Raw genomic sequence first — 19,556 nt, 5'->3', positions numbered from 1 at the left:
CTGTAGCTCAAAAGGATCCATGGAGAAAACATGAGTGGGGCTGAGTTCCAGGAAAACAAAAACAGGAGGTGGTGGGCTGCGTTTGGCCCCCAGCCCATAGTTTTCTGACCTCTGTGTACTTTTGCTTGTGAGTGTTTTTATTTCATTTTTTGCTCTATGTGTTTGGAAGTTAGTCCTGTTTCCCTTTTTTGGTGTCTTGTCCAGTTTGATCCTGCATAAAGTCTAATCAGTTATTTCATACTCCCAGTCCCCACACAATATAAGGACTTCAGTTGTCTCTCCAGACTTGCGTGCAGTATTGTTTTGTATTGTTTGTCTTGGTGTTTTTTTTTAAGTCATAATTTAGGGTATTATTTTACACAGATTTTTTTTTAGATTTATCCATGTGTGTTTCCCTATCACTAACATTCTTGGAGCTTAGATCTTTCTCCATTTTCCTTTTTTTCTGTAACTTTATTGAGATGTAATGTATATACTCTACAGTTTACCCACTTAAAGTGTTCAGTGCAGTGGTTTCACTGTATTGAAAGATAAGTGCAACCATCAGCACAGTCGATTTTAGATTTTCATCACTTCAGTAAAAACCCTGTATCCTTTAGCCATCATCCCATTGTCTCCCCATGACCCCCAGCCCTAAACCACCACCTGTCTACTTTCTGTCTCTGTAGACTTGTCTCTTCCAAATATTGCATATAAACAGAGTCACTGAATGTGTGATTGTCGTGGCTGGCTTCTTTCACTTAGCCTGATGTCTTCAAGGTTCATCCATGTTGTAGCATGATCAGTACTTCATTCCTTCCCATGGCTCAGTAATAGTCCATGGGGTGGACATATCCATTCATCCATTGATGGACATTTGGGTTGTTTTTGCTTTTTGGCTATTATGCTCAATGCTGCTATCAATATTTGGGTACAGGTTTTTTTGCATGGACGTGCGTTTTCACTTTTCTGAGGTAATATGCCTAGGAGTCGAATTGCTAGGTCCAGTGGCACTTTTATGTCTAAATTTTTGAGGACCTGGGCAGACTTTTCCAAAATTGCCGTATGGTTCGATCTTCCCACCAGCAGTGTATAAAAGTGTGTTTATTTTTTCACATCTTCAGCAACACTTGTTATTACCTGTCCTTTTGATTTTAGCTGTTCTCGAGGGTGTGCAGTGGTATCTTGTAGTTTTGATTTGCATTTCCCTGAAGACTAAGAGCATCTTTTCATGTGCTTGTTGCCCACTTCTATATCTTTTTCAGAGAAATGTCTATTCAGATCCTTTGCCCACCTTTTTTTTTTTTTTTGAGATGGGGTCTCTCTCTGTCACCCAGGCTGAAGTGCAGTAGTGCGATCTCAGCCTCCTGCGTAGCTGGGGCTAACTATAAGTGCACACCACCATCCCTGGCTAATTTTTTGTATTTTGTTAGGCACAAGGTTTCACCATGTTGCCCAGGCTGGTCTTGAACTCCTGAGCTCAAGCGATCCACCCACCTTGGCCTCCCAAAGTGCTGGGATTACAGGTGTCAGCCACTGTGCCCAGCCCCCTTTGCCCACTTTTTGATAGTGTCATTTATCTTGTTGAGAATTCTTTGTGTATTCTGGCTCCTCGACCCTTATCAGATACATGACTGGCAAATATTTTCTCCTATTCTGTTGTCTTTTTACTTTCTTGGGAATATCTTAGATACACAAACAGTTTTAATTTTGTTGAAGTACAATTGAGTTTTTCTTAGGTTGTTCATACTTTTGGTGTCATATCTAGGAATTCATTGCTAAATAAATCTAAGGGCATGAAGATTTCCCATGTTCCCTTTTAAGAGTTTTATAGTTTTAGCTCTTAGAGTTAGGTGTCTGATCCGTTCTGAAGTAATTTTGTATGTGATTTCAGGTAGAGGTCCAACAGCACTCTTCTGTTTTTCAGACAGAATCTTGCTCTTTTACACAGGCTGAAGTGCAGTGGTGTATTCATAGCTCACTGCAGCTTCAAACTCCTGGGCTCAAATAGTCCTCCTGCCTCAACCCCCCCTGGAGCTGGGACTACAGGTGTGCACCATAATGCCCAGCTCCAACATCAGCCTTTTCCATGTAGATATACAGTTGCTCACCATTTTTGTTTTTTGAGACAGAGTCTCTCTCTGTCACCCAGGCTGGAGTGCAGTGGTACGACCTTGGCTCATTGCAACAACCTCTGCCTCCCAGGTTCAAGGGATTCTCCTGCCTCAGCCTCCTCAGTAGCTGGGACTACAGACATGCACCACCATGCCCAGCTAATTTTTTGTATTTTTACTAGAGACAGAGTTTTGCCATGTTGGCCAGGGTGGTCTTGAACTCCTGGCCTCAGGTGATCTGCCTGCCTCAGCCTCCCAAAGTACTGGGATTACAGTTGTGAGCCACTGTGCCCGGTCAGCACCATTTGTTGAGGAGACTATTCTTTCCCCGTTGAATGGTCTTAACATCCTTTTTAAAAATCAGTTCTGGATGCTCAGTTGTGTTTCATTGATCTGTATGTCTGCACTTATGCCAGTACCCTGTCTTGAGTACTACTGCTTTTTAGTAGGTTTTGAAATGGGGAAGTGTGAGTTCTCTAACTTTGATCTTTGTTTTCAAGATTGTTTTGACTATTTGGAGCCTCTTGTAATTCCATATGAATTTTAGAACCAGCTTCTTCTACAAAGAAGCCAGCTGGGATTCTCATAGGGACTTGGGGAATCTGTGAGTCACCTTGGGCAGTAAGTCTTTTGATCTATGAACATGGGATGTTTTTCCATTTATTTAGATCTTGGTTTTCTTTTGACATTATTATTTAGTTTCAGAGTGACAACTAAGGTTTTATGCTTCTTTGTTAAACTTATTTCTAAAATATTTTGTTTTTAATGCTGTTGTAAATGGAATTGTTTTCTGAATTCCATTTTCAGATTGCACATTACAGGTATAATCAGGTGTAGAAATACAATTTGATTTTGTATATTGATCTTGTAGCCTGCATCATTGCCGAGTTTGTATGTTCTAATAGTTTTTTAATGGATTTTTTTTCAGGATTCTCTCTATTTAAAATCATGTGTGAATAGAGAGAGTTTTGCTTCTTCCTTTCCAATTTGGATGCCTTTGATTTATTTTTCTTGTGTAATTTCCTGACGAGAGCAGTGTTGAATGAGAATGGTGGGAGTAGACATCCCTGATTTGTTCTTGGTCTTATGGGGACAGTGTTCAGTCTTTCATCGTCATGTATGATGTTAGCTGTTTTCTGTCAATTCCTTTATCAGTTTGAAGCAGTTCCCTTCTCTTCCTGATTTGCTGAGTGTTTTTATTCTGAAAGCATGTTGGACTCTGTTAGATGCTTTTCTGTATCATTTGAGATTAGCGTGTGGTTTTGGTCCTTTCTTCTGTTAATGGGGTGTGTTACATGAATTTGTTTTTGGATGTTAAAACCGACTCTGCATTTCTGGGCTAAATCCTACTTGGTCTGTGGTGTCTTGTCCTTCTTACATGTTGCTGGATTCAGTTTTTGATTATTTTATTGAGGATTCTTACATCCATATTCTTAGTGTGTAGTTTCATTTTCTTGTGGTATCTTTGTTTTTGGGATCAGGGTGTAACACTGGCCTCACAGAAGGAGTTGGTGTGTTCCAGCCTCTTCTATCTTTTGGAGGAAGTTGAGAAGGATTGGTGTTCATTCTTCTTTAAATATTTGGCAGAATTCACTAGTGAAGCCATCCGAGTCTGGGCTTTTCTTTGTGGATAGTTTTTTGATTTTTAATTCATTTTCTTTGTTATAGGTCTAATCATATTGTCTGCTTTTAAGTCAGCTTTGGTAGTTTGTGTCTTTTTAGGGAAGTGCTCAGTTGATCTAAGTTGTCTAATTTATTGGCCTACAGATATTTATACTTTTCTTCCTCTTGTTGAAGAATATTCTTTAGAAGCTGTATTAGTGAAGGGCTTTTGGTAAATTCCTCTGTATCTGAATATATTTATATTTTGCCACAATTTTGAAACTAATTTTTTTCTGGGTGCACAGAAGGGGTTGATTTCTGTTTTTTTTTTTTTTTTTTCTTAATAGCATTTAAACGTTTCATACAACATCTGGTTTTTGCTGTTAAGATGTCTTTTGTTAGTGTGTACTTGCTCAGTAGGTAAACTGTCTTTCCTCTCTGGCTGCTTTTAAGGTCTTCTCTCGCTCTTTCTTGTCCTTTTGACATTTCAGTGCAATGTGATTTGGGTGTGCTGTGCTTTTTATTTTCCCTATTTGGTGTATGTTATGCTTTCTCTATTTGTGGATTTATGTCTTTTATTAGTTCTCAAAAATTCTCAGTAATTTTCTCAAATATTTTCTCTTCTCCATTATATTCACTTCTTCTGGGACTCTGCTTTGACATATGTCAAACCTTATTTTGTCTTCCACACATCTTAACTGCTCTTTCATATTTTTCATCTCTTTGTCTCCTTGTGCTACATTCCAGGTGCTTTTCTTTTTTTGGCTCTATCTTCAGTTCATTGATTCTTTCTTCAGCTGTGTCTAATCTGCCATTTCACTTGTTTATTGAGTTTTCCATTTCAGTCCTTCTTTTCTTTTTTTTTTTTTTTTGAGATGGGGTCTTGCTGTGTCACCCAGGCTGGAGTGCAGAAGAGCAATCTTGACTCACTGCAAGCTCCGCCTCCCGGGTTCACGCCATTCTCCTCCTTCAGCCTCCCAAGTAGCTGGGACTACAGGTGCCTGCCACCACGCCTGGCTACTTTTTTGTATTTTTAGTAGAGATGGGGTTTCATTGTGTTAGCCAGGATGGTCTTGATCTCCTGACCTTGTGATCCATCCTCCTCGGCCTCCCAAAGTGCTGGGATTACGTGAGCCACTGCACCTGGCCCCATTTCGGTAGTTCTATCTTTAATTTCTGAAAGTTCCATTTGGTTTGTTTTCACATCTCTTTCGTATTTTTTGCTAGTTCCTTGTGGCTTGTCTATTTCATAATTCTATCTTTTATTTCTTTAAGCAATTTATGAAGTTATTTTATATTCTGATATCAGATACAATAAAACCTTGGTGGTAAAAAAAAGAAAAATCTCCTATTTGGTTTGATTCATCCATGTTGCCATGCTTGATTTTGTTTGCCTTGTTGATTTGTTTGATCTTAATCTACAGGAATCCTGGAGACCCAAATAGGGGATGCCTTCTTCCAGAGAGGATAGGGATCCTTGGCAAAGGAGAAGAGTCTCTAGTTTAGATAGATCCTCTACCCTGTGGTTTATTGCTAGAATCAGTGTCCGATAGGACAGCTCAGCCTTCCCAGTTGCTTCATGCTCAAAACTCTAGTTGCAGCTCTTTGTGGATGGGTGGTGAGAAGAGGGAGTTCAGTTAGGGATTTTCCTTACCTTATGTAAGCCCAACAATACGTTAAAAGGAGCGGTTTCAGGGATCTGGTTGTTTCGTAGAAGGGCTGTTGGATGTCCTCCATAATCCTGTCTCTTTAGTGTGTTCACACGATTGTTAGTTACTTGGGTGTTGATATTAATTTGTTGGTATTAAAAATAATGTTGACATTCACATTTTTGTGCATCTACCTTTGTGCACTTAACATAGCATTTCTGTAAGACAGATTTTTAGATTTAAAGTTGCAGGGTTTATTTTTGATAGATCCTGTCACATTGTCCTCCCCAAAAGATTTTACTAATTATATTCCTTCTTGCAACAATTGAAGACAGTTTCCCCATGCCCTTGCAAACACTAGATATTATGAATATTTAAATTTTAAATTTTAATTTTCTAAACTTTTGCTTGCTTCATTAATCATTGTGAAATAACAGCAAATACAGAAAAGTACACAGAAAAAAATATACAACCCACTGACTTGTCACAAAGTAAAAATTCTTATGGAACCACCACTTATATTTGGACATGGAACACTGGCAGCGATCAGAATTCCTGTTGTCCCATCCAACCAGACCTTTGTCCTTCCTCCCAGGGTTAACTTGTATTGACTTGTATCCCTGTAGTTTAGTCAGTCCTGTTTTTGAACTTGACATATGAGATCATGCTGTATATATTCGTGTCTTCTGTTTTTTTTTTTTTTTTTTTTTAGCTCTGTATAACATTTATGAGATTCACCTTTGCTAGTGCACCCACTGCCACATTTCTATTTACTTTAGAGCGATCCATGAATGGATATATATAAGTCCTTTCTCAACATCGTTGACAGGTTCTTGGAAACTGTGACTTTGAGTGAAGTGACCTATACCGCAGGTCCTCAGATAACATCATTTTGTTCAATGTTGTTTTATTATAATGATGACAAAAAAATGGTTTTGTTTTTATTTTTATTTTTATTTTTTTTGAGACAGAGTTTCATTCCATCGTCCAGGCTAGAGTGCACTGGCACAATCATGGCTCACTGCAGCCTTGACCTCCTGGGCTCAGGTAGGTGATCCCCCAACCTCAACCTCACAGGTAGCTGGGAAGCACAGACATGTGTCACCATGCCTGGCTAATTTCTTTCTTTCTTTTTTTTTTTTTTTTTTGAGTTGGAGTCTCGCTCTGTCCCCCAGGCTGGAGTGCAGTGGTGCGATCTCAGCTCACTGCAACCTCCGCCTCCTGGGATCAAGCAATACTCAGTCTCCTGAGTAGCTGGGATTACAAGCACCTGCTAATTTTTGTATTTTTTAGTAGAGATGGGGTTTCACCATGTTGGCCAGGCTGGTCTGGAACTTCTGACCTTTGTGATCCACCCGCCTCAGCCTCCCAAAGTGCTGGGATTACAGGTGTGAGCCACTGTGCCTGGCCTAGTTTTGTTATACATTGTTTGGCTTCAAGTCACAGTTTCCCAAGAATCTAGTGACGACATTAAGTGAGGACTTAGTGTACCTACAATTTATCTGTTCTGCTGTTTTATGAACATTTGGGTTGTTTCTAGTTTTTGGCCGTCAAGAATATTCTTGCACAGATTTTGTGTACATGTGCATGCATTTCTCTTGGATATATCCCTAGGAGTGGGATTTCTGGGCCACAGGGGTGAGTATACTTAGTTTTAGTAGCTGCTGTAAAACAGTTTTACCTGATTACGTTCCCTGCAACAGGTTAGGAGTCACCTGTGCTCTGCACCATCTCTTACACTTAGTTTTGGGTCTTCTGAATTTCAGCCATTCCGGTGTGTGTGTAGCGGTATCTTGTGATGAGATTAAGTGCCTTCTAATATGTTTATGGATTTTTCCTTTTGTGATCTATTGAAGTCACACTTGAAGTCTCTTTGCTCGTTTTTTCGTAGAGTTGTCTTTTTCTTACTGATTTGAAGGCATTCTTGGTATATTCTGGATAGAAGCCCTTTGTCAATTTTGTGTCCAGTAGATATCTTTTCCCACTGTGTAGCTTGTCTTTTGACTCTTCATGGAGTCCTTATAAGAACGCTTCATACTGTTAAGGTAGCCTAATTTACCAGTCTTTTTCCCGTTTAAGAAGTCTTTCTCTGCCTTAAAGTCCTAGAGATATTTTCCTACTGTATCTTTAGAACGTTTATTGTTTTATCTTTCACATTTTGTTGGGTGACTGTCTGAAACTGATTTTTGAAATGGCAGGAGGTAGGGTTTTATTTTCTTTTCAAATGGAATTTTCCTGGCATCATGCAAATTATGAACACTATAGAGTCATAACAAGCCTTGATATCTGACAAATCCTTCTGTCTTCTTCAAGCATATCTTGGCTGTTCTCAACCTTTTGCATATCTACATGAATTTGAGAATCACCTCACTCAGTTCTGCAGGAAAAGCACAAACAAACTGCTGTCCCACAAAAATTAAAAACTAAAAAAAAAAAGCCGCTGGAATTTTCATGGTGTAGCATTAAAATAATGACGAGTGTTGAAATCTATACAATACTGAGTCTTCCAACATGGACATTTAAACTTTTATATATACATTATTCTGATAAAAATGTTTTATGGTTCTCTTCAGAGAGGTCTTATATTAATTTCACGTTATTTGATGGTTTTAGATGTAAATGGCATCTTTAAAAAGATCTTACTTTAAAAGTGTTTGTTTTGATTATGCAGTAATGAAACTGGTTTTTCTATTTTGACCTTGGATACATCAACTTTGCTCACATATTAATCCTAACGATTACAGTTTCTTTTGGATTTTCTTTATATGTAATCATAGTCTGTGAATTTGATGTTTTCCCTTCCCCATCTTTATACCTTTCACTTCTTTATTTTACTTCACTTTATATAGTTAATTTGTGAGAGTATGAATTTTAGTCTTGTTCCAAATCTCAAAAGCATTTTGCCATCAAGTAAATTGTTTATTGTGGGTTTTTTTTGTTTTTCCTTAAGTGGCTGACATCAGATTAAAGAAGTTTGTTCCCTTCTTTTCCTGATTTATTAAGAGGATTTTTTAAAATCAGGAGCAGATGTTGAACTTTGTCAATGCCTTTTCTATTTCTATTGAGATGATCATATGATCAAAATATCTTCTGTTAACGTCGTGAATTGCACAATTTGTTGTGATGTGTTCTTTTTCTGTATGATATTGGGTTTGCTAATATTTTGTTTAGGGATTTTTGCAGATGTTTATGAGTGATAAGAACTGTGCTTTCTCTTTTTGCAATGTCTGTGTTCAGCCTTGGTGTCGAGGCCTAGGCCTGCCCATAAAATACTTAAAAGATCGTCTGTTTGCTCTTTCTCTGTTCCCTGGAAGAGGTGGATTAACAACGGCCGGGTTCAGTGGCTCACGCCCGTAATCCCAACACTTTGAAAGGAGGCCAAGGTGGGAGGATCACTTGAGCTCAGGAGTTCAAGAACAGCCTGGGCCACATAGCGAGACCTCGTCTATACTAAAACTAATAAAAGATCAGCCGAGTATGGTGGTGCATACCTGTAGTCTCACCTACTTGAGAGGCTGAGATGGAAGGATCACTTGAGCCCTGCAGGTCAAGGCTATAGGTAAGCTGGGATGGTACAACTGTGCTCCAGCCTGGGCAACAGAACAAGACCCTGTGTCAAAAAAAAAAAAAAAAAAAAAAAAAGAGGAATGGTATTATTTCTGACTTAAATGCTTTGTAGAATCAGATGTGAAACCAGCTAGGCCCCATAGTTGTCTTTGTAGGAAAGTTTCAAATTTTAGTAAGTTGCAGTTTTCTATACATTTTTTTCTGTTTTCAGAATTTTGGCGTATGATTTGTTGGGCAATATTATTTTATTATCTTGTCATGTTTTATAGGATCTGAAGTATGCTCTTTTATTCCAGATGTCTGATATTTGATTTCTCTCCCTCTCTGCTACTGTCTGAATGTTTTACCCTCCTGCCCTGCCGCCAAATTTATATGTTGAAATCCTAACTCCGAAGGTGATGGTGTTAGGAGGTGGGGCCTCTGGGAGGTGATTAGGTCATGAGGGTGGAGCCCTCACGATTTGAATTCAGGCCTTTATACAAGAAACCCCAGAGCGCAAGCCAGCCCCTTTCACCATGTGAGGTGACAGTGAAAAGAGGGCTGTCAATAAGGAAGTCGGCTCTCCCCAGATAGCAGATCTGCTAGTGCCTTGGTCTTGGACATCCCAGCCTCTAGAACTGTGAGAAATAAGTTTCTGTTGTTTATAAGCTTCCAGTTTTGGGCATTTTGTGATAGCAGCCTGAGGGGGCTAAGATACTCAATCATTCCCACCAAGAGTTTAGTTTCCTAAGAATCAACTTTTGATCCATTTGTACTGTATGATTGTTTTCTGTTTAATTCTTGATCATTTTCTTTTTTCTATTAGGCTAATTTGTTCCTTTTGTAACTTCTTCCTGAGATGGATGCTTATCCAAGTTTCAGCACCTTCTTTGTTCTAAAATGTGTATTTAAAGCCTCTAAAAATGGCTTTGGCCACATTCCACAAGCTATACTTTCAATATTCAATTAAAATATACTCTGATAACAATGAACATTTCTTCTGTGACTCATGGAAATATTTAGAAGGGAATTAATTAGTAAGCATGTGAGAGTTCTTGTTATCTTTTTTGTATTGATTACTAGCAAAATTACATTGGAGTGAGAATAGAGTCTAAGGGATCCTGTGGCATTTGTTGAGATTGCCATTTGATCCTTTGAAATTTTTTGTGGCTTTATTAATTTTTAAAAATAATGTTTCTATGTGTGCTTGAAAAGGTAGTGTCTTCCTGGCTGGGCATGGTAGCTCACGCCTGTAATCCCAGCACTTTGGGAGGCTGAGGTGGGTGGATCACCTGAGGTGAGGAGTTCGAGACCAGCCTGGTCAAGAAGGTGACATGCTGTCTCTACTAAAAATACAAAAATTAGCCAGACGTGGTGGTGGGCACCTGTAATCCTAGCTACTCGGGAGGCTGAGGTAGGAGAATCCCTTGAACCTGGGAGGCGGAGGTTGCAGTGAGCTGCGATCACGCCATTGCACTCTAGCCTAGGCAACAAGAGCGAAACTCCATCTCAAAAAAAAAAAAAAAAAGAAAAGGTAGTGTCTTCTCAAATGTTGGGTATGGCATTTTAATCTGCCTATTAGGCTAAATTAATTGTTTTGTTCAGATCTGTAATCTTAATGATTTTATTGTCTGCTTGTTCCGTAAGAAGGATGGCCAGAAACTTTCCATGATAATTTTGAATTTGCCTATTCTTACTTATCTTGAGGCTATGCTATTAGCTGCTTCGGAGTTAAAACTGTTACATCTTCCTGGTGAATTAAAATTTTCATTTTGGTGTCATTTACCATTTCCTTTAAATTTTTATTTTTTCTTTTTACCATCACACAATATGTCCATGTAATCATTTAATCAGTTTAAAGTGTCCTTTATCTCTGGTTATACTTTTTGTTTCTTTTGACTGATTGTAATGGAGCTTCTCTAGGTTCTTTGGTTTCATATTTGCACTATGTATCTTTTTCTATCCTTTCATTTTTAACCTTCTGTTTTTGTATTTAAAATGTGGCATATAATTGGGTTTGGTTTTTTATTCATTCTGACATTCTGTCTTTGTTATTTTATTAGACTTACACTAAAGCTTAAAAAAAATTTTTCTTACCTATTTTAGGTTTCTGTTTCTCTTCTCGGACAGTCTTTTGGCTTTTTTATTTATTTATTTGAGACGGAGTCTCGCTCTGTCGCCCAGGCTGGAGTAGAGTGGCGCCATCTTGGCTCACTCCAAGCTCCGCCTCCCGGGTTCCCGCCATTCTCTCGCTTCCGCCTCTCGAGTAGCTGGGAGTTTTGGCTTACTTGTTATTTATCATTCCATGTCCCCGCTCTGCTTGGAAGTTGTAGATGCCTTTACTTTTTTTCTAGTGGTTGTTTTAGTTATTGCCAGCAAGCAGTTGGCTTATTAAAGTCTAATATTATTTAGTACTTTTACCCTCTTCTTGGACAATGCGAGGTTCTTAGAGTACATTTTACTGCTGCTGCTGACTTCCATTGTTATCGTTGTTGTGTATTTTAATATTTTAAACTCAAGGAGACATTCTTAATTTTTTTTATTACAGGCATTATTCATTTACCCATGTATTTATTTCCCACATTGCCCTTCATTCTGTCCTGTATCTCTGAGTGTATGTGTATATATATATATATATATATGGGATCTTTTTGTTCTTGTCTGGAGAGCACTCTTTAATATTTCCTTTAGTGTAGGTCTGCTGGTGATGAGTTCTTAATTTTTGTTTCATGATATGTATAAATGGTATTTTTGGAGGCTTTCTAGAATCTGTGGCTTGATGTCTTTTTTTCATTTTAGGAAAATATTAGTCTTAATTTTTTCTTGTTTTTGCCCATTTCCTGTTTTATTTATCTTTATTTTAATTTTTATGAGAGATGGGGTCTAACTCTGTCACCCAGGCTGGAGTGCAGTGGCATGATCATAGTTCATCATAGCCTCAAAGTCCTGGGCTCAGGGGATCCTCCTGCCTTAGCCTCCTGAGTAGCTACAGAAGCATGCCAGCATGCCCAGCTTTTAAAAATGTTGTTTTATTTTTTAAGAGATGAAGTCTTGCTATGTTGCCCAGGCTGTTCTCAAACTCAAGGCCTCCTGCCTTGACCTTCCAAAGTGCTGGGACAGGCGTGAGCCACTGTGCGTGGCCTTTTTCCTCTTTTCTTTTGGATTCTAATTACAAGTATGTGGGATGTATTCTCTTAATTTTCTACGCCGTGTAGCCCTTGCTTTATCTTTTCTCGGTTGTATCCTTTCCATGCTTCATTCTGGGTATGTTCTTGTGGTCTGTCTGCCAGTTTATCAGGTATCTTTAGCTTTCCCATTTTCTTACCTCTGCCTTGTTCCTTGACCCCAAATTATTACCTCTTTTTGTCCAACCCATATCTTCAGGTTTAGAAAACTAAACTCGGTTTAGAAAACTAGTTAATGTGGTAGTGTTATGCTTCCTAAATAACATTTGCATTTTAAAAAGAGTGAATAATGTGGGCATTGCAGGTGTTTTGGAAGAAACAGTGGAATGACACTTCAGACTCTTTGGACCATAGTCGTTAGCTGCCCCTCAGCGTATGCCAAAGGTTGGTTTTGCCAGTTCTTCACCTACAGCTACAGCAAGGATAACTGTTCCCTCCTTGTAACCCTAGCTGTACCACCACAAGGGGAACCACAATTAAGAGAAATGCTAGTTGGTCTTCTGTCAATCATTGTTACATTGAAATTATCCCCATCCACCTGCATGTCTTCAGTTTTTTCTCATCTGCTGTTTAATCCGTTGAATTCTTAATGTCTATTTCTGCATCTTTTTCGTTCTAGAATCTCTGAATGATTCATTTTTATCATTTCCAGTTCTCCCTGAAGTTCTCAGTTTTGTCTTCTATTCTTTGATACAGCGTGTGTGTCTGGCACCTCCAGTAGCTGGAATCCATGCATGTGTGTTTTTTTCTACTCTTGCGGGTTTTTCTTTTTTCAGTGGCACCTTTTTCTTTTAATAGACTTGTTTTTTAGAGCAGTTGTAGGTTCTCAGCAAAATCAAGTGGAATATGTAGCTTCCCACAGACCTTCTCCCCCATTGTGGTTTTGTTTTTGCTGGTTTCCATTCATGTCATCCTGTCTTCTTGTGTCTGCATAGTTTTGCTTGTGTGCTAGAAATCGTATTTGAACAATTATGTTAGAAGTAACTTGAGGCCTAGGATCATAGGCCTCGAGAGAATTTTAGGTTTGTTTCTATCAGAGGCCTGGGAAACACTAGCAGCTGGAGTCATTTTAATTCAGTTTTGATGGTTTGGTCTCTTTGAAGTAAAACTGTAATTCCTGGTAGGGCCTGTTGACTTTGGCTCACTTCTACTCTTTTTTTTTTTTTTTTTTTTGAGACTGGGTCTCCTCTGTCTCCCAGGCTGGAGTGCAGTGGTACGATCTCAGCTCACTGCAGTCTTCACCTCCCTGCAGTCTTCACCTCCTGGGCTCAAGTGATCCTCCCACCTCAGCCTCCCTGAGTAGCTGGGACTACAGGCGTGCACCACTACACCTGGCTAATTTTTGTAATTTTTGTAGAAACAGGGTTTTGCTATGTTGCCCAGGCTGGTCTGAAACCCCTGAGCTCAAGTCATCTACCTGCCTTGGGCTCCCAAAGTATTGGGATTACAGGCATGAGCCACTGTACCTGGCCTCACTTCTACTCTTTTAAGGGCAGTATTTTGGAAACTAATCCAAAGAAGGGGGTCGTGACGATTACTGTCCCCATAGCCCTGAAGTTTGGTTAGAAGTTCCTCTCAGTCAACTGTGGAATTATCACTGCCCTCTCTTGGAAAAGCAGATCCAGATACCTTTGTCCTTCCCTGTTCTAGTAGTTCTTCCCTGGCTTGTTAGCTCTGCCTTCAAGCAGATATTTTGTCTAGCTTTTTTAGTTGGTCTCAGCAGTTTATTGGCCTCAACTACCTATTCTCGCATTACATGAAATGGAAATCTAACCTCTTCATTTTATGACACACACACCAAAATCTGATACCAAAATCAGGATGCTCAAGTACCCCAGTTAAGTCCTCCATATCTGCAGATTCTGCATCTGGAATTCACAGACACCAAGGGCCGAATGTGTGTGTCTGTGTGTGTGTGTGTGTAATTCTCCCCATCTGATGACTGGAAAATACTTCATTGTTATAATTTGCATTTCCTTGATTTTAGTAAGACTGAACATCTTTTATATATATATACACACACACACACACCTTTTGTCAATTTACGTGGTTCACTTTTGGAGGTAGTTTTCTTTTTTCATATTGATTTCTTACACTTTACATATTCTTGACGTTGATACTCTGTTACATGTTGCAAATATTTTCTCCCAGTCTTTCATGTATCTTTTGCCTTTGAATTGTGACTTGTTATATAAAAGCTTATTATTCATTCATTGACTTATTATTGAGATGGGGTCTCAAACTCCTGGGCTCCAGTGATCCTCTCTCCTTGGTCTCCCAAAGTGCTGGGATTATAGGTGTGAACCACTACACTTGGCCCTGCTAAGGCTTTTTAATTTTATGTTTTCTTTTTTTTTTTTTTTTTGAGACAAGAGTTTTGCTCTTGTTGCCCAGGCTGTAGTGCAGTGGTGCGATCTTGGCTCACCGCAGCCTCCACCTCCTGGGGGTTCCAGCAATTCTCCTGCATCAGCCTCCCAAGTAGCTGGGATTACAGGCATGCGCCACCACACCTGGCTAGTTTTATATTTTTAGTAGAGACAGGGTTTCTTCATGTTGGTCAGACTGGTCTCAAACTCCCTACCTCAGGTGATCCACCCGCCTCAGCCTCTCAAAATACTGGGATTACAGGCGTGAGCCACTGTGCCTGGCAATTTTACATTTTCAAATCTTGAGAAACCTTAATGGCTTCTGGTTTTTTTCTCTTAGAAAGGCTTTTGCGGTACACTAAGGATGTAGTACATATTTTACACTTCTTTCTTATATTTAGTAATTCTTTTGGACTGGGATGTTTCTGTACTCTGGGAAATAGCTGATTTCCTAGCTAACCGAATAGAGTGTAAGGATAGGAGCTGCTCATTTCCATCTGCTGTGAAAGGTTTTCTCAGGCCCCGACAACAGTGTGTGGGCCTGAGCTCAATCCGTGCTTGGAGGTTCTTCCCACTCCCTCTTGCCCAGTCCTGCCCTTTGGAAGGTGCAGCCTGGATGTTTTCAAAGGCCATATCCTCCGAGTTATATGCAGTTGAGGGGAGTGGTTAAAAGGGAGACAGGAGATGATGGTCTGTCATCAGTAGAAATATTGAGGGCAGTGACGTGTAAGGCCCAATTACTTTTTTTTTTAACAGCTGTTTATTTTTGTGAAAGTGAGAGCTCTGCAAACTAAAACAATCCAAACCATATGTGAAAGTCCAAAGACGGAAGGGGAGAGAGTGCCGCACACTCTGCTCTGTACAGGGACAATTGTGAGCATCCTTCACCTCCCTCCCTGCCTGCGTCACACATGTGAGCATGTGTACGGCTTTACGTATGTCACCTCTGACAGTGCGGTGTGTGTTGAGCTGTCTCTGGTCAGTATGGACAGACCCACATAGCTTGGAGCATGTGTTGAAGAGTGCAAATGTCAGAGCCAGCGTACCGGGTTTGAGTCCCTGCCCTGCCATTGACGACGGACAAGTGATGTCTGTGTGTGTTGCTTGTCTGTAAAGCGCGACGGCGGCCGTGCTGCCCTGTCGGGCTGCTGGGAGGGTGGAGCGAGTTCACACACACACAGCCTGTGGAAGGGTGGCCGTCTGCAGTTGTCTGGTGACTGTGATATTCCGGAGGGAATGTCGTTCTAAGTGACGCCTTGCCGAACACCCTGTGCACCCTTCTTGCAGGTGTCGAGTGATGCTCGCTTGATACTCTGCGTGTGGCCAACATGCGGGGCTCAGGTGGCTCACTGCTTTTCCTTCCAAAGGCCGACTGTGGGGACCTTGCTGAAGACGGATCATCTGTTTCAGGGTCTGGAGTCGGGGTCCCACACCGCTTGCCGTGAGAGGTCAGGGGGCGGTGCTGGCCTCTGAGCAGCCCCGTGGGGCTGAGGGCTGGCCCAGGTGCCCTCACAGGGCGACCTCCTGATGCCCCTGCTCGCTGTGGCCCACACTTCTAACCCCACCCTCAGGTTCTGGGGCAGGAAGCAGTTCCCGCACTTGGCTACTGGGAAGGAAGGTTGTGTGGGGGCCAGAGGCTTCCTGTGTGACCTGGAGATGGTCTTTCCTGCCCCTGCAGGTGCAGCAGTACCGCGTCGCCATGACTGCCAAGGACTGCTCCATCATGATTGCGCTCTCCCCCTGTCTGCAGGATGCCAGGTGAGGCGACCACTGCAGGGCCTGCAGCCTGGGTCTCGCGGGGTTTTATGGACAGCTGGTTAATTGTTAATAGGACAGCTGGTTTCCCTGTATTTAGAGACTCCTTGGCCTACGTGGTGTCATGGGGCTTACAACTCTCGTCCTCCAGAAGCTTGTAATTCGGTCGAAAGACAGATTTATGGAGAGTAACTTAAAAGGGTTGTTATTACATTGAAAGTTTCTGTTTTCTAAGAAAATACTCCAAGAGCTCAGAAACAATGTGGACAGTGAGCTGCCCATTGCATTCCCTCAGAGAAAGCCAGTCCGTGAGATGCGTGGATGCCCGTGGCCCTTGTTCCTCAGTCTCCCACGGTGCCAGCGTGGTGCACCTGCCTTTTTACTACCACAGTCATTTGAAAGCCTGTGAGGCATGCGTTTTCTTCTGCTTCCTCCTCTGAATAACTGGCCTGTGCGCAGCCCTCTCCCTAATGCCACTGGTTTTGTTTAGTCCCGTCTCACTGTTCCTGGGAACTCGGGATGAAACTGATAATCTCATCGTTGTTAGACAGCATCTCCATCACTGATCTTCAGGGGTGCCAAATCCTGCACCCCGTATTTGCAGAATGTTCCACATTCTTCTAACGTGTTCCTGGGTCAAGATGACCTTGGTTGCTGGCTGCCAGCCACTCGTTTTCCCGGTGCTTTTGAACTAAACAGTTCCCAGGATTCCTGCTCCCTGGCAGGCACAGAATTGTTTACTTTCCAATATGAAATACTGAGGAACATGATAGGGCGTAACTGAAGTAGAAAAAAGGTTCTATTTAGTTGAAAACTTCTGTTATCCCCTAAGTTAATACCTACAGGGCTAAGTTATGAGGCATTCCTTAGCTGGATTAAGCTGGTGGTGTTCGAAGAGAGAACACCCATAAGGATACCACTGTTCAGCAGCCCCCGGACCAAGGATGCAGCTGGGCAGTGGAGATGTGCTTGGATGCGGGGTGCTCAGGTGGGCTGTGAAAGGCGGCTGAAGGACAGACGTGTTACTCACCTCGTCTAGCACCTGGGAATCTCTTAGTGCCTGGTCAGTGATGTCAAAATGGAAACCCAGCACGCGGGGAAAGCTGAGGGCCCGGGTCCTCACGACCAAGTGCTCAGCAGAAAACGACACTGGGGGAGAGGATGTGTTTCGAAGGTGCTGAGCCACATGGCTTAGACCTGGGGTGAAGGTACGGGAATCATCCGGCACAAAGCACTCTAGCCAGGCCTTTCTCAACAAAAGGAGAGGATCTCAGAGAAGGCTTCTCCTCCAAGAACATGGCATGTGGGGCTGGGCCTGCTTCCAGGAAGGTGTGTGCAGTGGCCGCACCTGTGAAGTCCCAGTGACTGTGGTGCTCTAGAGGTCTAGGGAGAAGCCAAGGCTGGGATTTTTCATGAGTCGTCTTGGCATCCTGAGATGCCTGGTAGGCCTGAGACTAAATTTAGATCCCTAGACTTTAATTTACAGGTCACAGATAGACTGACCACATTTCAACTTCTTACACCCCCTAAAATAAAGGCTTCTCCAGCTCTGTGCTACTGTTTCTGCCTGTCATAAAGGAAAATGTCTCAAGTTGGATCTGCCTTCCTGTCGCTGCAGAGCTTTGCCCCTTTGGGAATTTGGAACTGTGGAGAGAGCCGCCATGGCTTCCCGTGCCTAAACCCTGCTGCTCCTCTCGACCTCCCATTTGAAACACAGTGCGCGGCCTTGGCTTCTCCACCCCGATTCCCGGCAACCCCCAGCGGGTCAGTGTCCTGGAGAATGGCCTTCCAGGCAAGGGCAGCACCCCCTGCAGCCAGAAGGCCACCTGAGCCTCATTCTCCAAGGCTGCTGGAGGGCACACGTGTGGCACAAAGGGACATGTGTGTCCCTGGGGCCTCTTGCCCAGTCTTGTCCTCTGGGGTGCTGACAGGAAGAAGAGCATTTCTGTGTCAGGAGCTGGTGCCCGCTGGTCACTGCCATTGGCTGCCATGGAGCTAGCTTGTAGTTGACCCAGGTAGTCAGACCCTCCCCGGGAGCTGCCTGGAACATCCTTCCTGTCTTTACACCCATGGTCGTGTCAGGTGCTGCTTCTGAGAAATTAACTGAGGTGTCCTTTAAAATACGTAGCCCTAGTCATGGGCTGGGGATGTGACTGTTCCAGCCCAGGTGCACTGAGCTTGGGTCTCAGGCCTCAGAACTGAGGGGCGCCTTGGGCTTCTGTGGTTCTCACAATAAAATGTGGCCCCTTGGGAGGAGCTGCAGGCACCTTCCAGCTTCTGGAGGAGGCTCACGACCTTAATCTGTAAACGAGTTATTTGCTGTTTACTCCTCAGGCGAGAATAGTTACTGACCCCAGCAGCTGAGTCAGGGATTTGTTTTTCCTACAAACAGGATTCTGGGGCAGGTGGCAGTGAGCGCCGAGGCCGTGCTGAGCAGCGTCACTCACAGCAGGGACGTGCGCATCAGTATTTCCTGTCCTCGGCAGGAGCTTTTGAAGTTGGGGTTTGGTTTGTTGATTTCTAAATCTTCTAAATCTCGAATAGTAGTAAACATTGGGACACCAGAACCCAGGATACTTCTCTTGGACTGAACTGAGCTTAGGTCACTTATTTAGCCGGTGACTGGAGTGCTGTGTGCTGAGTGCCCTGAGATGAGAAGCGGGACACAGCAGAATTCAGCACTCAGAGTAATCCGAAACGTGTTTTTCAGGGCAAATAATTATTCACATCTTGTTATAAGCACACGACTTCTGATGTTTATTAAAACCACAAAACTAAGCCGTGAGAAGCAAAATACAAAGGACTGAAGATAAAATTTGAGAATAAAATGAGAAACCAGATCTCTTCAGATGTGAACCAAAGGAGCCTGCGTTTCTCAGCAGACAGGAGAGGCACAGAAGGAGAAGGCTTGTCGACGTTTCATCCATTTGGCGCTGGAATGGCCAGATCTACTTTTTACTTTTTCTTGGTTTTGTAATACTTGGCTCATGATAAAGGGACTTTTCAGCGCTCGTTTATACCACTGGGCTGGGGGAACATCGCTCACATGATCCACGTAATTACTTTTCCATCTTTCAGCCCTTTAACCCTCTCTCGCCTGGTATGGTGGCGTGCACTGGCCTGAGGAAGCTTTGCGTGCTGGTGCACACAGCCAGCGCAGACAGCTGTCCACACGCACAGATGCCCAGAACGAGTGTTTTTTGTGAGCTGGGGTGTGAGGCCATTCACTTCTGTTTTAAAAGAGATTGATTTATCTAACTTTGCAGAAGTCAAAGAAAAAAAAAAAAAAAAAAACCCATACTAGTTGAAAGAAGGAAGGAAGGGAGAGAGAACGGGAGGGAGGGAAATGAATGGGAGGCT

At 42.2% G+C, this 19,556-nt stretch overlaps 1 protein-coding gene across 1 annotated transcript in view; it reads left to right on the top strand.

The window, feature by feature from the left end:
• IPPK (inositol-pentakisphosphate 2-kinase) overlaps positions 1-19,556 on the top strand; it is a 62,049-nt gene that overhangs the window by 40,960 nt on the left and 1,533 nt on the right. The window contains exon 12 of the mRNA XM_010375097.2: positions 16,120-16,199. Coding sequence (XP_010373399.1) covers positions 16,120-16,199 — 80 coding nt within the window. The remainder of the gene's footprint in view (positions 1-16,119; positions 16,200-19,556) is intronic.

The sequence above is a fragment of the Rhinopithecus roxellana genome, chromosome 16, assembly GCF_007565055.1.
Source record: "Rhinopithecus roxellana isolate Shanxi Qingling chromosome 16, ASM756505v1, whole genome shotgun sequence".
NCBI lineage: Eukaryota > Metazoa > Chordata > Mammalia > Primates > Cercopithecidae > Rhinopithecus > Rhinopithecus roxellana.
Note: the sequence above shows the minus strand (reverse complement) of the source record. Positions and strands in the feature narration are given on the sequence as shown.